General features: G+C 51.4%; 2 protein-coding genes across 5 annotated transcripts in view; one reads left to right on the forward strand and one right to left on the reverse strand.

Moving 5' to 3' along the window:
• Positions 1-1,469: 1,469 nt before the first annotated feature.
• TSC22D3 (TSC22 domain family member 3) overlaps positions 1,470-17,515 on the reverse strand; it is a 58,268-nt gene continuing 42,222 nt past the window's right edge. For 2 of the 4 annotated variants that reach the window (XM_032619274.1, XM_032619273.1), the window contains exons 3-4: positions 4,133-4,184; positions 1,470-2,983 (exon numbers count right to left, since the gene is read on the reverse strand). In XM_032619274.1, coding sequence (XP_032475165.1) covers positions 2,753-2,983; positions 4,133-4,184 — 283 coding nt within the window. In that variant the 3' untranslated portion in view covers positions 1,470-2,752. Of the gene's footprint in view, positions 2,984-4,132; positions 4,185-4,549; positions 4,743-4,900; positions 5,288-17,515 lie in introns of those variants that run through there. The other 2 variants (XM_032619276.1, XM_032619275.1) reach the window with 2 other exon arrangements.
• Positions 13,137-15,740, forward strand: LOC116747731 (COP9 signalosome complex subunit 9-like). Its single transcript, XM_032620256.1, has 2 exons — positions 13,137-13,199; positions 15,561-15,740. Exons 1-2 carry the CDS (start codon positions 13,137-13,139, stop codon positions 15,738-15,740), a joined length of 243 nt encoding a protein of 80 aa, XP_032476147.1.

Here is a 17,515-nt window from a genome sequence, read left to right on the forward strand (position 1 = left end):
ATCTTCTGAGATTCCTTTTTTCATCGGTTGGTTCTTGTTTGGCTGGAAATCAGGGCGTTGTAAGTCTGCAGATGAGCCCAAGAGTCGAGAAGTCTCTCAGTTCTTCCTGAGAGGGGGATGGGATGGGAGTAAGTGGGAACTTGGGGGGGCCCGGTTGGGGCAAGAGGTGGGGGAAGCTAGGGGAGTAGCTGCCTGATTCAATTTGTGTCCATCCCAGCAACTGTAAAATCTGCACAGCCCCAAAATCAACCAAATGGGCAGGTGCAGACAATAAACTTGGCATCATGAATAGGGAGGTGAGAAGCAGGGAGGGAAGTTTGGATTTGAGAGGCCAGCAAGCAGGGATTTGTAACGTCCTAAGAGGTTTAGTGATTCGGAATGAACAGGCCAACATGTACGACCTCTACGGTGAAGGAAGCCTGACATTTGGAAAGTATTTAGGCAGCGACGGGTGCAAGAAAGGGAGCCAACACCTCTTGGTCCTTGAGGTTTATGGCTCAGGAAAATCAAGGAGTTCTTTTAAATTTCAAGTGACAAAGCGGGAGGTGCATATGTTATAGGAAGCTGAGATTGAATGGAGTCACTCACATTTGGGGTGATAGCCTCCCCTGGGAAACCAGGGGGCTTAGAACACAGCTCAGTGGCTCCAGGTTAGGGCGTGGTGGAGGAGACAATGAATGCCCAGAATCAGAAATGGCAGGATGCCAGATGCCAGAGACATGGGGCCAGGGAAAGGGTGATGGGTGAGGATGACCTTCAAAGAGAGGCAGAAGAGGGAAGTGGAGTTGGGATCGTTAGACTTGGCCGTGCCCACGAGGCTGGTGGGTTTTGTGAGTGAACTTTCAGCAGTGACAAGTGGGGCAGCAGGGCTTGAGAGCATCTTTCCTTGGGGGAGAGGGATGGGGTTTGGGCCACCGCATACATTGTGTCCTTTCCTCACTAAGGCCCTCTTAGCTCCTCTGCCCATGTCAGGGGTCTCCTGTGGATTGGTATTAAAGAGAATGCACCAAGTAATCTGGATGATGTTTCAAAAGAGGGAAGGGGCCCACTCACATTTATTCAGTTCCTCACTTCATGCTCCCTCACATGGACCCCCTGTCCTTTTCTTTTGGACCTTCTTGGGGTATCCTTCCTCCCGAATCACCCCCTCGAGCTGAAGTTGTGTTAGTAGTCACCTCGTCACTCACTCCGAAGCTGTTATATGAAAGCAGGAGCAGGACAGAGGGATGGATGGAAGATTGGGTCCCAACTTGCCATAATAGCTGTGTGACTTTGTGCAAGTCACTTAAACGGGCTGAGCCTCAGCCTCTTCACCCGTACAATGGGGGTGTTGTGACAGTTACACAAGATCATGGCTGTAGCACAGGCCTGCCAGTCAGGGGGTGCCCGTGAACGGACAGCGAGTCAGAAAACCAGTGCCCCTGGGGCCCCTACCACCCACTCCATTTTAAACTCAGTAAGACACCAGGTTTATTTTTAGAAAAAAAAAAAGAGCAAACTTTATTGAAATTTCAAGCTACATTTGAAACAACAAAGTCCAAATCCTGGAGACATAACATCAGGATAAGATGTCAGAAAGTGGAAAGTGTTCTCACTGCCACAGAACTCCCTAGAGACAAGCTCCCTGAGCACATCACCCAGGCACCGTCGGGTCAAAGCCATTCCCTTGTCTATCCCTTGTCCACAAGAGGACACCGGCAAGCTAATCATTCTGTTCACTTGCAAGTTTTCCACACACACACAAAAGTTTTCGAATGACAGTGTGGTGTTGCAGCTGATCTTCTCTCAACCCCATTCTATGTAGTCAGCACCAGTGAATGGTGGGTTTGGCATTCAAAAGAGGACCTCACATGTCTTCAGGGGACAGATGGGGCAAAGGTTGCAGCAGCAAGGCATTCAGAGGGTGCCCCCCCACCTTTACTCTTTAGTTTTACTTAACCTAAAGGACAAACTGGATCAATCTGGTAAATGGACACAGTCAAAGAACTAGCCTTAAGAGATAAGAGACCAGTCAATACTCCCAAAGCTGGTTAGGCCCTTCAACACGTAGGTGTATGTGTATATGTATACATCGCTACACTAAGATACAGATCTAGCCCTATTGGTATATATATGCACGTATGGCTATATAGAAAAACTATGCCAACACTAACCAAACAGAACTTTGTAAGCGGTCATCCCAAAGCCGTAATCCCACACTGGGCTGTGCACAAAGCCATGCATTACACCATATTAACCAACAGAAGGCTGACTTGGCTCAATCTCTCCCAACCATGGCCCTGCCTTGGCGAGGCAGGGGAGGAGAGAGAGGCTGCCTCTGCTTAAACCACAATTGGCTTCTTCATAGGACAGTCGTTGTCAGGTGAAGCTGTTGAAGATGTCCATGGAAATAAAACAGACCCCTTAGACTTTCTGGAGCAAACTGGCGGCCTGTCTCAAACTACCTTTCTCCTCTGCCAGTTGCAGCTAAGTTGCCCAGGCCCTGGGAGCCCCCAGGGCGCGGTGGCATTAGAGGCTCGCTGGCTTGGGGTGACGAGGCCCCATGCAACTCAGCCTCCAGAGACCTGCTCTTTGTCAGGGGTCTGTCACTGGAGTGGACCCAGGTGGCCATGTCCTTGGGACATCTCTTGGCACCAGCTATGCTAGGTGTAAAGTTCTCCACGTGAGATGACGCTTGGGGAGCCAAAAACAAACTGGAAAGAACTAGGTAGAACAAGTTTAGTGGCTCTGCCCACCCTGAGGACAGAGCCACTTACACCGCAGAACCACCGGGGGCCTCGGGTGCTTCTGGGGTTTTGGGAGCTGGCTCCTCGGGGCTCAGACGGGACTGGAACTTCTCCAGCTGCTCTGGGCTCGCCAAGGTCTTCAAGAGAGTGTTTTCACGCTCCAGCTGGGAGTTCTTCTCCACCAGCTCCCGGATCTGCTCCTTCAGGATCTCCACCTCCTCTCTCACAGCATACATCAGATGATTCTTCACCAGATCCTGTCCCGGAGATCACGACAAAGCTATCCGTTAGCCGCGGCGGCCCCTCTGCGGCACCTTCTCCTGGCCATTGGGGCGCCTGCGCTGTCCCTCATGCTGCCAACCTCCAGCCTTCCCTCAGCAGCCCCTCAGAATGCTGGCCCCGCAGCCCTGGTCCTCCTGCCCCTTTCTCCGAAGCACCTAAACCTCGGCTCAGGAGAGCTGCGTGATCGGGGCCACGCCTGAGTTGGGAGCCCAGCTTTGAACTACATAGGAATTCCCCCCTGTAAGTTTCTGATGACTTTCAAAGCTGGCCTCCTGGGAGACTTTTGGGTGAGACTTCTGCTGGTTGGCGGTGCTTTGCTATATCCCCATTTCCTCATAAGGTCCCGCGGCTGGCCCAGATCCCAGGGAACACCTGCAATGCACCCTGTACTGTTGGTCTGCTTTACCCATCTCCACCAGGAGAATATAATGGGCTCTTCTGGAGTCTCCTCCTGTCCACAGGACCCAGCATACTGAGCTGCAGCTGTCCTGCAGCCTGGCCCGAAAGGACACTGGCCCTGGGGGAAGGTACCCGGATGGCTTCATCCTCTCTGAATTCAGATGACTGCACTGGGGGCCGGGAGCTGTGTCATTAGGCTCCAGGGCACAATAAAGTGTTTGCTAAAACTGCTGGAGGCCCCAATCCCCTGCAGCCATTTTGGCTGCTTGCTGGAGTACGACCTCTACCTGGTGAAGGAGGGAGAAGGGGTGGGGTGCTTTGCTTCCTGTTTCCTCCCAACTCCTGACCCCAGCCCAGGCTCTGCAGAGGCACTGCAGTGCAGTGGCATCCAATGAGCTCTGGCCCCTGCCAACTGTGGGATGCAGACAAATCCAAAGGTCTGAGCTCCCTGCCCTGCCACAGGCCCAGGAGGGAGCCAGAGGCTGCTGCAAAGCCCTGGGATAGGAGAAGGAGGAGGAAAGGAGAGGGTCCAGCAAGGGTGGCCTGGAAATGCCCTAAAAGGTGCCACTCTGATGGGACTCTACCTAAGGCCTCCAAGGGGATAGGAGGCAGGCTGTCAGCTTCCTCAGGCTCTTGGCTTTTGCACCCACCCGCTCACTGCCACCCTGAGTTACATAAGCAGGAGCCAGGTCTGGGGATGGGAATGACGCAGTGATGCCACTCACCATGGCCTGCTCGATCTTGTTGTCTAAGGCCACCACGCTGGCTCCGGAGGCACTGCCAAGACAAAAAGGAAAGCGATTGTGTTACCCACTTGGTGCCAGTCTGAGTACCTGGTAGCGGTGGCCACAAAGTCCTCCATCTGCCCCAGCTCTTCCTCTCTATCGCCTCGCTGGCCCGAAGTTCCGGGCACTTTGTCCCTAGGTCCTCTCTGGCCCCTGCAGGAAGCTGCACCTCCCCACCCAGACCGGCTCTGCGCCGCCACCGCCCAGAGCTCCGCGTGGAGCAGCGCGCGGGTCCAGGGGCGCACGGGCCAGCGAGGCCTGCTCGGCGACATGCAAACAATGGGGGCGCGCGGCCTAGGGAGTCCCCGGCCGCCAGCCCATTCCGGCGCCGGCCCAGAAGGTCCCGGGCAAACCTACCGAGCACCGAAGCTAGCTAGGAATTCCTCCTCGGCTCGACAGCTTCCGGCCTGCTCCCCAGCGGCGCACGGCGCGCAGCTAGCCCCCCTGCCCAGCCTAGGCCCACTGCCCCTCTGCCTGTGCCCCCGGCTGCAGCAGCTCGTTCTTACGGTGCAGCGGCCGCAGGGACGCTCCGACGGCGGATCCCAGCGCGGCGGTGACCCCCCCTTCCCTGCGTCCCCTACCCCCGCCCCTTCCCAGGATGCTGCACCGCGGGGAACGGGGACCGGCGGCGCACGGCTCGCTCGGAGATCCCGCTCTCAGCCCAGCCCCCGCCGGCGCCCGGGCTTGGGAGCTGTGGCCAGGGGTTACCTGTTATCCAGCTTAACGGAAACCACATCCCCTCCAAGCAGGGAAGAGAAGAAGGAGATGTTGAAATTGTGCAGCTGGTAGACCGCCACCTCCATGGGGGTCTGATACATTTCGGTATTCATGGCTCGGGCTGCCGGGGAGCTCTGGCCGGGCTGCGGGCTGGGCTGGGCTGGGCGGGCTGGGCGGCCGCTGGCTGCTGGCGCGCTGGACGGGGCTGGGCTCTGCGCGTCGGGCCCTGGGGCTAGGAGGGGGGCGAAGGCTGCCAAGCGAACCCAAAGCCGGTCGGGCGTTCCAGAGTTGAAGGGAAGTGACTCGAGGGGTGTCACCTGGTGTGTCAAAAACTCCACGGCCGCCAGTCCAGCCCAGACTCGGAGATATTTCGGCTCCTTCTTCTTTATATAGGAGGAGCCGGCTGCGTCACATGGCGTCAGCGGCATGCAAATGAGTCCTGTACCGGGCTTTGTGGCTCAGTTAAACCACATCCCCTCCCTGAACCTTAGTCTGGGACTGTAAACAGCACTTTCTTGTGCCAACTGGCACCTCCAAAGAGGGCTCTGGAGATTGGTAAAAACCAAAGGGAACTGATTTCTTAGAGAAATGAGAAGTACAAATGCCATTACAGGAGGTAGGAAGCGTTCAGTAGAGGGCGGCGCTGGTTTTAAAAGCTCTTCTTCGGATGTCCGCCAGCATACCTCCCGTGTCTTTGCAGTGCTGTCACAGGCCGCCCTCCCTGGACACCCGCCCTCACCATCAGGACCCTCACTCCTTCCTGGCGCCTGCCTTCTCAGCCTCTCTCCTGCACACAGACTTTGTCAGTTGCATGTCCCCTCACCCAGCCAGCTTGTCCACTGGCTTGCCCCCATCCCCAGCATCTATCCACTCACCTCCTCCTACGGATGTACCTGTCCGTGTACTGACACACGCACAGATCTGTGGCATGCACGGACTAGCTAATCTGTACATGCCAGTGTGCATGTATGGAGGAGAGCATGAGTGTCCAGGAACTCAGATGAGTGGGGGAACATGTACAAGGGGGCAGCTGGGGGCCAGGTGGGTGACAGAGGAGGTGTGGAGGAGACAGTAGGGGAGTGGGTGGGCACTGCAGTGACCGCAAGATGCCAGCCCTTTTCTCTTTGGTCTCAACACCCTATTCAACATCATCCAGGATCTCATGTTCCTATTTTTAAAAACAAGATTTTGTTACTGTCCTATGAACAGCAAATGACAGCAAAACTACAAACCAAGGCTAAATATAAACCATCCCAGGAGAACACCTGCCCTGTGATTGGTCCAGCCACACACGAGGTTACAGGGTATTTCACAGACAAACAGATTCCAAGTCACAGGGAAAATGAGGTGATTGTTGCCTACTAAGAGTTACACATGTTACCATCAAAATATATTTTCATTCTTTTAAGCGTCAAGCTTAAAAAAAAAAAAAGCCATCAGAGGCTTGAGGTCCTTTTATCCTGCTCTTTCCTAAGTGAGGCCACCTGGTGGTCTGAAGCAGAATTGCAGCCAGATGGAGCAACCTAGACCAAACAAGGGACAGGTGATGCAACTGGGAGTATTATTTACGCCAACTCAGGGCCGTAAGAAGAACATTGGGTTTCACCACACATACAATAGTTTGGATGAAGTTAGGGCCAGTACCCATGAATCAGTTGGTGATTCAGGCTATGGTCCAAAGAAATACCCTAGTGCAATCAAGCTATTGGAAAAGTACTGGGGCCTCTTATCAGCAAAGAAGGTAATTATTATTTGCTTCAGGATATTTCACCTAACCAGGTACCTGGCACAGACACCCTGGCCAAGGCCCCAGTTAAGCCCAGTCTGAAGGCCTTAGTTTTCTTCAGGCTGCCCGTGCAGTCATGCCACCAAACAGCCAACATTTTTCACTATGACGTGGAGCTCCCATTGGATCCCACCGGTGGTAATACATGCACAAGGGCCATTCTATTTGCAAAGGACCGACAAAGAGATCTACCCAAGCAAACCTACTGCATGCACTAGCCCAGGATGGTGATTTCCTTCACCCCAGTTTAGCTGGGAGACAATCTCAATCTCAGGATATCATGTTATCTTCAGGTCACAAACTCCCTGAACAAGGTGTTCATGCTAAGCTGCGTGTGGTAGACAGAACAAAGTGCATACCACATTTATAGGTCATCAAGAACATTATTTGAGCAAAAATAAAAAAACTTTCTTAAATCCGGAGCTTAGCTGATACTGGAATTCCCTGATATATTAATCTACCCTCTGTGTCACATAGAGCTTTCTTGGTCCAGGAAGAGTCTGAGTTGACCTTTCATTGGCTTGTAAATCTTTCCTCAACTCACTATTGCTACCTACCCCAAGATTCCAAGGGAGATGATGAAAAGAAAAAAAGAGAGATAAATAAGCTGGGTCGGCAGGGAAAAAACACCACCAGGAAAACAGGGCATGGGACCGAAGAAAAACCAGCTCCTTCAATGGGGACTCCCTTATATGGAGACAGAGGCATAGAAATCCAGGTAGTTTGGGGAGGGGAAAAAAAAACAACAGGTGAAGTTTGCTAGCAAGGCTGTGTTTGAATTGTACATTAATTATACTTCAATTAGAAATAAGCTCGGTTTGAGACCCGCTGACAATAACAGCTACCATTAACTGAGCAATGGCTGTGGGCCAGGCACTGTGTTGGCTGAAGTCACAAACCCTGTGGTGTAGGTGCTGTCACCATCATTTAACAGATGAAGAAACCGAGGGTCTGAGAGGCTACCTTGCCCAAGGCGGTGGCACAGCTGATAAATTATAGAGCTGGGACTCCAGCTCAGGTCTTCCTGAGTAGAGACCAAGTTTGCTCTTACTACACTTACTAGTGGGGGCAGGGAGTAGGTTTGTTGAATGAGTGAGTCAAGGAAGTTGGGGGACGGGTTGGAGGTGCCAGGAAAGTGGTGTAGAGGAAGAAAAGGTGAGGGGCAGGGGAAGTACTCCTAGGACTCCAGCAGCATGGGGGACCGGAAGAACACACAAAATGTCCAAATGAGCTTCATAGCAGGGCTTTGCTCACCTGCATTATTTCAAAAGGCAGCCACGCAGTCCTCAAAGAAAGCCCTCTCTGCCTAGGAAATAGAAACTATGAAGCCAACTAGCTGGCTCCCAGAATGGACTACACAGCATCCCAAATTAGGTATGGAGTCTCATGATAATAATCGCAGTCCAGTCAATTTCCAGTTCCTAACTGGGGCCCTTAATTAACTCTTTCTCCCCCCTATTCCTGCTGTGTTCAGCTTTTAGGAGAATTAAACCAACAAGAAAACAAGCTAATTTCAGGGATTTCGTTTCAGAAAAACAACTTTGAAAGGATGTCCCAGGTTCAGCCCACACTCAGCCAATCTCTCAGTCCCCTCTGCACCTCTAGTTTACCAACCAATAGTGAGAAGAGCTCACCCTGAGGGCTTATGATTCTCAGTTCGCAAATAATGGCTGGATCCCTGGATCGCAGGCTTTGCTAAAGGGAGACCACCAACCTAAATGTCTCTGTAGAAAGATTTTCAAACAGCAGGGGTAGGGGAGACAGGGGCAGATAGGAGGGGGAGAGGGAGAAGTTGGAGGAACCCCAAAGGCTTTCTGTGTAACCTTCGGCACACCGGAAAATTCCTCTGCCCAGAATAGCTGAGCCAAATGTTGCAGTGAGTGGAAGCTTGTGCTGTATAGGGTATCTGTGATCTGATCTAACTTTTCTGAGTAAAGTGCTAATCTATGAGGCTCTCAGCGTCCTTGTGTCTCTGGAGGTGGGCCTCAGGCAGGAAACAGTGGCCTAAGGATTCAACAGCATAGCAACTCCAACATGTGTGTTTCCAAATTTCCTTTCTTCCATCCTGTGAGTTACATGGTAGGCTGGCCCCAGAGCCATCGTGGTCACAGCGCCCAGCTGATGAGCCAGGTCCTTTGCTGGCTCTCGGTTCTAGGCCTACAGCGATGGGATTCTGTGATTAAACAGACACAGCTGACCCTCCCTCTCTCAGGGTGACTTTCTAGGTGGAGGGTGGCATGAGGAGGATGGGGTCAACTCCCGCCGTTTCAGGTGGCCCTGGAAGCCAACTTGTTCCCTTTGAAGTGGAAGAAGTGTCTCAACATCGTCACCGTTCTGTTCCACTTCAAAAGCCAGACTCTCTAGGACAAGAGCCCTTCCTATTTCGGGTTCCCATGGCGCAGGAAGGCGGAGACTGGGCAGTCTGGGCCTCATAACCTGTGGGCAGGATCTCAGCACGCTGCCGAGGGGTGGGAGGCAGACTCAGGGTGGGTGCGGTAGGTAGGGGGTGGTGAGAAGGGGGAACATCTCACTTCCCTTTTTGTCACACTCGAAGCATTGTGTACCACGCAGCCCAAAGGAAACTCTTTATAGGCAAGTCTTCCTTATTTTCTACAGGGATGTTCCACCCCCAAGGCTCGGCAATGTTGGCGGCGAAACACAGGGTCTTGCGGCAGGAGAAGCGGGAAAAGACACGATGCGAGAGGTGCGGGATAAGCCACCAAGCAAACGCTGCGTTAGGAGCTGGACAGGGAAATCAAAAAGGATGCTGAGCACCAGAGTGTTAGCACAGTTGACAGGGCGGCTGCAAAACCACCCTCCCCATTTACCCCTCCACGGCGGCCCCCTTCTGCCTGAAGCTCTGTCTACGTCTAATTACTGACTTGTCCCTTTTTCTGAAGAGGCTGGGGGAATAAGGAGGCTGAAATGCCATCATTTAATTTGTGCTGGCTTCACTCTTCTCTCTTCCCCTTGGTTCCACTCCAATGTGGGAGACTATAGACAGGAAGGATGCTGCCACTTAATCTTTACTTTGGCCTCATGGAAAATCCCCAAAGTCCAGAAGGAGGGGAGCAAGAAGGAAAGACGGAGACAAAGTGCCTTGTCCTCTGTGGGTCACGTGAACTGCCCTGCATGGCCAGGGCCCAGAACGTCGACTTTGGGGGGCAGGAAGACAGGGAGGAGGATGCGCACGCAGATGCAGAAGGCAGTGGTGGGCGGCAGGGAGCCCAAGAGGAATCGTGGTGGAGAGGGACATTGTCTTGGAAAAGTGGCTCTAGCAACTGATTTGGGCCAAACCCTGGCACTGAATGATGGCAGGAGCAATGAATTGTGCCTTTCAGCTCCCTCCCCAGACAGGATCCAATGTGAGCTTCACAAACAATCTCCCAGTGACACGAGGGCTGACAGGCAGAACCAAACCCCATTTGGACAAGGCACTCCACTCCACTCACCCTCGTTCAAAGAAGTCAAAAAGGGCTCTTGTCAAATCACCTTTGTTACCCCAACTTTGGTGACTAACTATGGGGGGTAGGCAGTCTCTCCTGGCATCTCAGCAAGACTGGAAGTACTGGCAATGTTATCCAGGAATTAACGCAATTTAGCTCAGTGGATCTTAAATTTCATGAACCTTGTATCAATATTTATGCTTGTCTCCCTTCTCTTTTTGCCTTGCAGCTGGGAAAATTTACGTCCATCATTTTTCTAAGCTCTCTTCTCATTTTCCACCATCCCCATTACCCATCTACAAGTATGAAACAGATATTCCTGAAAAAAGAGAATGTCAAATTAACCTCGGTAAATGGAATCCCCTCCTCCACCCAACACTAGTTGCCATTATCATTCAATACAATTCAATTCAACTCAATTCAAAGTTGATTGAATGCCGATTCAAAGTACAAGGCACATTTCAGAGAAATTAAAAACAAACAAACAAACTGGTAGTGCAGGTTAACAACTGTGCTTCCTTCCAGAATATCCTGGGCCTCTGGTGAACTCTGAAGTCTACCTACTGGTTAGATCTCAGTGAAATGTTTACTTCAGGAAAATGCCTAGGGCTTGGGGGTGCTCAGGAGGGTAGCCTGGGGTTTGGGAAGGCCACACCACCGCCATCACCCCTGGCATCACTTCAGTCCTCAGAATCCGGCCCGCCTTTTTTCTCCCCACCCTGTCGTTTGGTCCGTGCCCATCTAGATGGGGATTAACATAGGAGCCACAAAACTTGGAATTTCTGTGGGACCCAAGGCTCCTCTGACATGGTGGCCAACAGTGTCAGGGTCCCTCACTCTGATTCCCTTCCTTTGTAAACCAGGGGAACAAAGCACAGGTCCTTAAGGGTCTCTGAGTTGCCAGTCCCTTCCTTCCGAGAAGGGGGTCTATGTTTAGCACGGGGAGGGGGTCACCTCTGTCAACCTCCTCGTGGTCTTATCCTTGTTCTATAGTGCCCTCCCAGACCAGCGAGCATCTTCACGTGGGCAAATAAACTCCCTCATCACGGCCCACCTTCTGGGAATCCTGGCCCTCGACAGCCTTGTCAGGGGCTGGGAAAGGAAGCAGCAAGAACATGGCTACTCTCCGTGTTTGTTTGTCTGCACCAGCCCTCCACCAGCTTCTCCGGGCCAGGGAGACACTGGCAGGGCCTCTCCCCAGTCCTTTTGCTTTATGGAGCAGTCCCAATAGCCGAAATTCCAAGCCTTTTTTTTTTTTTTTTTCTGGCAGTTGCCGGGGTTACTCTGAGTGGTATGTGAAGGACTTGGGACTATTGGCAATGCTTGGAAGACGAGAACCAGGAGAATCTTGCTGGGGACGCTGAGCCAGCAGACAAGGGGCCTGTGAAGAGGCCAGGGGCTCTGAGGTGCAGCACCTGACTCCCCTGTGGGCCCCGCTATAGAATGGGTGACCTCTGAAGTGGTCCAGGTTCCCTGGGGAACAAAACGACGGTAATAACGCCGGCCTCTTCAGGCGCGGGGGCTCCTGGGCCACGATGGGTGAGCATTATGAGCCTCCCAAGGCTCTCACATTGTACGCCCGAGGCCCTTGTTTAACTCACAGCGGAGCTATTCACCGTGGGCTCACTTGAGGTAGCTCCTTGATCCTCTGTTGTGGGACTCTATGACTTGTGAGGAAAGGCTCTGTAATTGCAAAGGGCCTCTGGCTCTCCAGCTGCCTCCCCCCTCCCTTGGGTTTTCTGGATGGAAAGAAGGCAGCCCAGCTGAGGTGGGGGGCGGTGGCAGGAAGGGGCAGGGGACACACTAGTCAGGAGAAGAGAAAGAAAGGAGAGAAACAAGGCAAGCTTCTCCCTGGGGGCACCCCACCCAGCCCCAGCCATGGGAACAGAGCCAGGTAGCTCAAAGGCCTGCGGGGAGGGGTTAAGGAAGGCCTCCTGCCCGGTTTGAGAATTGCTGACAAGGAATACACACACCTTATCAGGAAGAAAGGGCGGCACACAAGCACGCACGCACACACACACACACACGTTTATGCAAACACCCGTTCAGCCTTTGACAAAGTCTAATTCACAGAGCTAGGCACGCAGAGGGCATCATTCCATCTCTGTCTCTCTCTCTCACCTGATGCCAGCTTCGTGACCCCCAAAGGGGTAGTAAAGCAATAGGACATGGCAAAGTGGCAAGGCAGGACGCTGTAGACCCAGTCAGAGTGTCACAAGCTGTGGCCTCTGCTCTCTCTGACATCCAGAGCTGGCTGTGTGCTGTGCAGGGGGCATAGGTGACAGGCTCTTGGGGGAAGCTTGGAGTGGAAGTCAGGTGGGCATAGGGGGAACCAGCTTGAAGCTTCACACTGTACACCGGGCACAGGAAGTGCTGGTGCCGCCAGGTCCACAGTTTTCAAAGATGTCAATCACACACTCAAATGAAAGAGAAATAAAAACAAGCACCATTTGTGTACAATCAATCATGTGAATGCCTAGGAAATGATCCCCATAGGCTCCTCACGAGGACAGCTCTAAAGAGAGCCAGTCCTGGCATAGATGTCACATGTGACTGACGACCTGAGAAGTGTGATTTGAACGGCACTGAGAAAAATTCCTCTCAGTCCAAGCTGTTTGCCTGACCGGACTACTGCAGTGCCTACAAACGTCACCCTCGGAGTCATACCTTTGAGTTATAATGGAATTCTTTACACTTTGAGGAATTAGGAAAGTTTTTTCTTCCAGTGCAAAAGCCCTGGGAGAGTACCACATTCTGCCACTATCAGCTACAAATACTTAAATAGGGATAAACTAAATTTCTGTAATACTTTCAACACAGTAGTCAGTGGTGGATCAGCATCAGAAGATGACTAAACACACAGCAGGTACACCTTGCTGGTGGGCTGTGGAGGGAAAGAAATGGGTCCAGGTGAGGAGAGTACGGATATCCTGGGCTCCAGCCCTAGAAAATCTAGTGGAATACATCCGTGGCTTGAGAAGGGTACTTTCAGGAGATGAGGATGCAGCTCTTCTGGCCCCAGTCCATGGAACTGCTTTTGGGAACCACTGGCCTACAGGTGAGAGCCAAGACAGGATCTACCCGAAGACTCCCCAAAGTGCCACGGCCACCACGACCCACTCTGTGTGACACACGATGATGGGGCTCAGCATATTCTGAGCCTAACATCTGTTCAGTCATCTCCTTCCCTGTCATGTTTGGCTACCTCTTTCCCTCTCACTCCTGAAAACTTGATCAGAACGTGAATGAGAGCTGCTATTAGAAGGATAACGCAAACTTGCTCTGATTTATAAATCAACCTTTGGCAAATTTGGCTTCTCTGTTATGAGGAACAGATTGCTTCTAAGACACTTCACAGCTGTCTGTGGGAACTCTTGGCCTGGGAGGTTGGAGGCGTGGGAGGCAGGTATCACAGGGCGGGAAGGGAGAAGAGGAGAGAGGGAGAGAACGGAGAGGGGCTGATTTTTCTCCAACAGCACAGTCTGGTCAGTTAAGATGCCCTACCTCCCTTCAACAAAAGCCAGCTCTCCTCCAGCCCTGTGGCTGTCCCTGCCTGGTCAAACGTGGATCCATTCCGAGGTTGGCTGGAGGGCTGTGACTCATTCCCCCCTCAGGAGCTTGCTGGGGCTGACTACAAAGACTTGCCAGGATCTCTGCAAATGTGCCCATCCCGTCCCTGAGCCAAGCCTTGCGCTCCCCTGCCCCTACCATCCGCATCCCATCCCATGGCTTGCAAGTGCCTCCTGGGCAAGGAGGGCGCCCCTGCGGCTCACTGACTCCCCTCTCCCAAGGGAATTCACTGCTCTCTGTGGTACGCATCCGGCCTGTGTTTCAGTATTTTATTTTATTTTTATGTTTAATTTACACTGCCTGCTAGGTTTGGGGCTTAAATAAACAAGGCTATGTTTCCCCCAAGGCCTGGACTTCCCGGTTGCCTGTCAGCAATAGAGTAACCCTTTTAACCTCTTTTCTTGCCCCTTGAGACACGCAGTGTTGGGGGTGGGATTGGAAGAGAAAGATACTTTGGGTCAAAAGCCTGGAAATTCTTAGTGCCAGCCTAAAATACCACCCCCTCGCTCTTCTCCACATAAATGTTAAGCCCCGAAGCTGCCTTAGCAAGTACAGACTTCCTTCAAAGGCCACTGCAAGACTGTAAGGGTTAAGGCACAAAAACGGAAAATTCAAAGTATTTGCATTGATTATTTGAAAAATCTACTTACAGATGTCTTTGTACCACCGAGCAAAGACAGAAGGGCCCAGGTCTTGGTGGGTGGAGCCTTGACAGTGAGCAGCCTTAAAGGCCTGTAGACTGAGCAGAGCTCGGTGGGCCTGCCTGGGAAAGGCTTCCTGCCAAAGCTCATACACCTTAAAAAATAAGAGGAACACTGGCCCCTGTGTCCTAGGATAGAGCTCTAACAGCAAAGTAACAAATCCTGGTCAACAGTTCTGACATCCTGTTATTTGCTAAAACTAATAATACTGTGGCGTTTGTTGACAGAGTTGCAGAAGAGCTAAAGTAAACATGGAAACTGAGGAAAGGCCAAGTATAGACGGTTACTAGCTCAGCAGTTGAGAAAAGGGAGTTTCACAGACACTCCTTGGACATCTGGGGGCAGTGGGGCCTGAACACAGTTGGGAGACAACCCGGAGGCATCTGTCTTGTCACCAGGTGATTTCTCTCTAACAATAGGCTGCTGCAATAATGGGCTTGGCCCATGGAGCTGAGTCCTCAGACAGAGAGTAATGACAAGACGAATTGAGAGGGACTCTTCTAGTGTAGGAGTAGGTGCCAGGGTAGGTGCCCCCTGAGAAACGCAGCTCTGGCACCCATTCTAAATGAACTAGGTCAAGTGGGAAGAAAATACGTCAGAAGGCCAGAGTTCCTTTTCTACCTTACCACCAGGCCCCCAGAACTGCTTAGAAGGCTTCTAAACCCCCTATGCTGCTAGCTCCTCGTTCATGAAATGGGAATGATGCCCCCCTGCCCCACATAAACAACACACAAGGTGTATATGTTTATGGACTCCCCAAAGTCTGGAAATGGAGATAACATTGTATAGTTTTTGCAGACTGATGATGTCCTTGACAACATGTATATATGTGCCTATGTTTCCAGACATGGTGGATATCCTATAGGCGGCATAGCTGAGTTCTTCAGGTAGTAAAAAGGGCCACGTGAATGCGATATGTGCCGTGATGAGTAAGGGCCCTGGTCCTCAAATGCTGTTGGCAAAATGGCTCACCAAACGAGCAGTCCTATCAATGCTGTTTCAAAGTCCAGCATTTCTAACTTCCTGTCCAGTTCCAGTTTGTTGTTTCCATGATTTCACAAGTTATGGATTCTGCCTATGGGGAGGGGCATAGTTTGAGGGACTGATGTTCAGATGGAATCAACATTCAAAATTTAGTGTCTTGACAGGCGGAGGTGAAGCAGGAGGTGGACGAGATGTTTCCCGAGGGTGCCGGGCCCTACATGGATCTGGACGAGGCAGGGGGCAGCACAGGGCTCCTGATGGACTTGGCAGCCAATGAAAAGGCAGTTCATGCAGACTTTTTTAATGATTCTGAAAATCTCTTTGATGATGATGATATCCAGTGAGGTGTGTCTGGCGGTGTGTTTGCTCAAGCTTTGCCACGCAGTGGTGTGGCGGATCTCCTCAAAGGACAATTTCAGATGGTTCCAGAGAACTTGTGGAAATCACTTAAAATTAGGAGATGGTTAACCAAGAAAGAGAAGATGGCTTTAACCATCTGGATGAGGCCTGTTAATCTCTGAATGTGGCCAACTTTTGTCCTTAACTTCAATTTTAAAAAGTGATGTTATTAAAAAAAAAATTTGCGTCTTGAAGGTCTTAGCAATCCTTCCCTCACAGAGGACTTGTAACTTGCATAAAGTTTTGGTCTTGAGAGCTTCTCCAATGGCACAGTCAGTAATCAGCAGGACCCCTAGTCTTTCAAGCAGGACTGAAGGCACAGCGAGATAAGATCATGACCACTGGAAGCGGACAGTGCAAATGGTCTCAAGTGAGCAGTGATTGGCTTTCTAGACTAGAATACAAGCTCTTCGAGGGCAGGGGCTTATCTTATTCATCACGGCACCCCCAGAGTCTAGACTAGTGCCTGGCACACAGTCTCAATGCCATAAACATGTGCTTAATAAGTAAAGAGAAGGTTTAGATAAGTATTAGAACTTGGCTAATGGCCTCCACAGGGAAGAACTACAGGGAAATTCATGAATTTGCCTCCTGTTAACATGTTAATTTGGGGACACTCATTGTACAAGAGCAACTCTGCAGTTAAAAACACGGAAGACTGGTGAAAATCAAACATACTTGGAAAACCCAACACAAACACAATTTAATTGAGTAAGTGGCCACTAATGACCTGGAACCAAGGCCCGACCTCTTCAATAAAAGGGATAATTCACCCGTGTGTGTGCTCCTGGTTCTGCACTAATGCTGGGACTTTGCTCAGTTCCCATCTTTAGCTGGAGGGGCTGGGTCAGTTGGGAACAGGGCACCCACGGGGAGCAGTAGAGGATGATGAAGCCCAGGAGGAGGGCAGCCAAGTCTCAGCTGGCAGTAACATCAAAGAGGGATTTCAGGCTAGCAAGCCTGATTCTGAGCAAGTGACAGCCATATAACTGGAACGATGCGGTGGGGGTGGGTTGCAGATAAAAAATCCATCCTGACTAAAAATACCCTGATGACCGTCAACATAAAGGAAATTCTCACCATTAATGTCATCCTTGGGTTTGAAGTCTTGAGGGTCCCTGTTAAAATGAAAGGTCTTTCTCAGAAGGGGAACTATTTAGTTTTTCTCCGGAAAGGAACATGATGACCTGCTCACTGTGGTCCGAATAGTTGGGGGGCTTCTGGGAGAAGTGACCCAGGCTGACTAAGTATATAGACTAGGGGGGTACTGCCTGGGGTGGGCCATACAATGGGTCCTGGCTAACTGGTGGCCTTAGGCTTTCAGGGGACAGGCAAATGTGCCCAAATATTCCTGGACTCACTGTAAAGAAACCAAACTGCCTGAGTGGGCAGCTTTGAGTAGCAGAGTTTATGACAAAGGAGATTGTTTTCTCCTGCTCTTCTTGGTAAACACAAGCAAACTGTTCTGAAGAGGCGGCGAGGAGCAGTAATATATATATGTCCAAGCCCGACTGGGGGTATCTATCTTCAGTGCTTTCCTGTCCGGGGAATCTTGTTTGCATATGCTCATCAAAGCATCCTCCCTGGAAATCTCCTCCTCAAGTCCTACTGACTCACTGATAAGTTGGCATAGGTGAGAAATGGAAGGCTCTGTGACTGATAAGGGGTTGATGGGTTCTCCTTCCCCGTGGTAATTTCTTTTTACCAAGAGCCTCCTGTT

The sequence above is a fragment of the Phocoena sinus genome, chromosome X (assembly GCF_008692025.1).
Source record: "Phocoena sinus isolate mPhoSin1 chromosome X, mPhoSin1.pri, whole genome shotgun sequence".
NCBI lineage: Eukaryota > Metazoa > Chordata > Mammalia > Artiodactyla > Phocoenidae > Phocoena > Phocoena sinus.

Coding starts and splice junctions, on each gene's coding strand:
- LOC116747731 (XM_032620256.1), top strand. CDS start 13,137: ATGAGGATGCAGCTCTTCTGGCCCCAGTCCATGGAACTGCTTTTGGGA. Junction 13,200..15,560: donor TGGGAACCACTGGCCTACAG/GTGAGAGCCAAG, acceptor GTGTCTTGACAG/GCGGAGGTGAAGCAGGAGGT.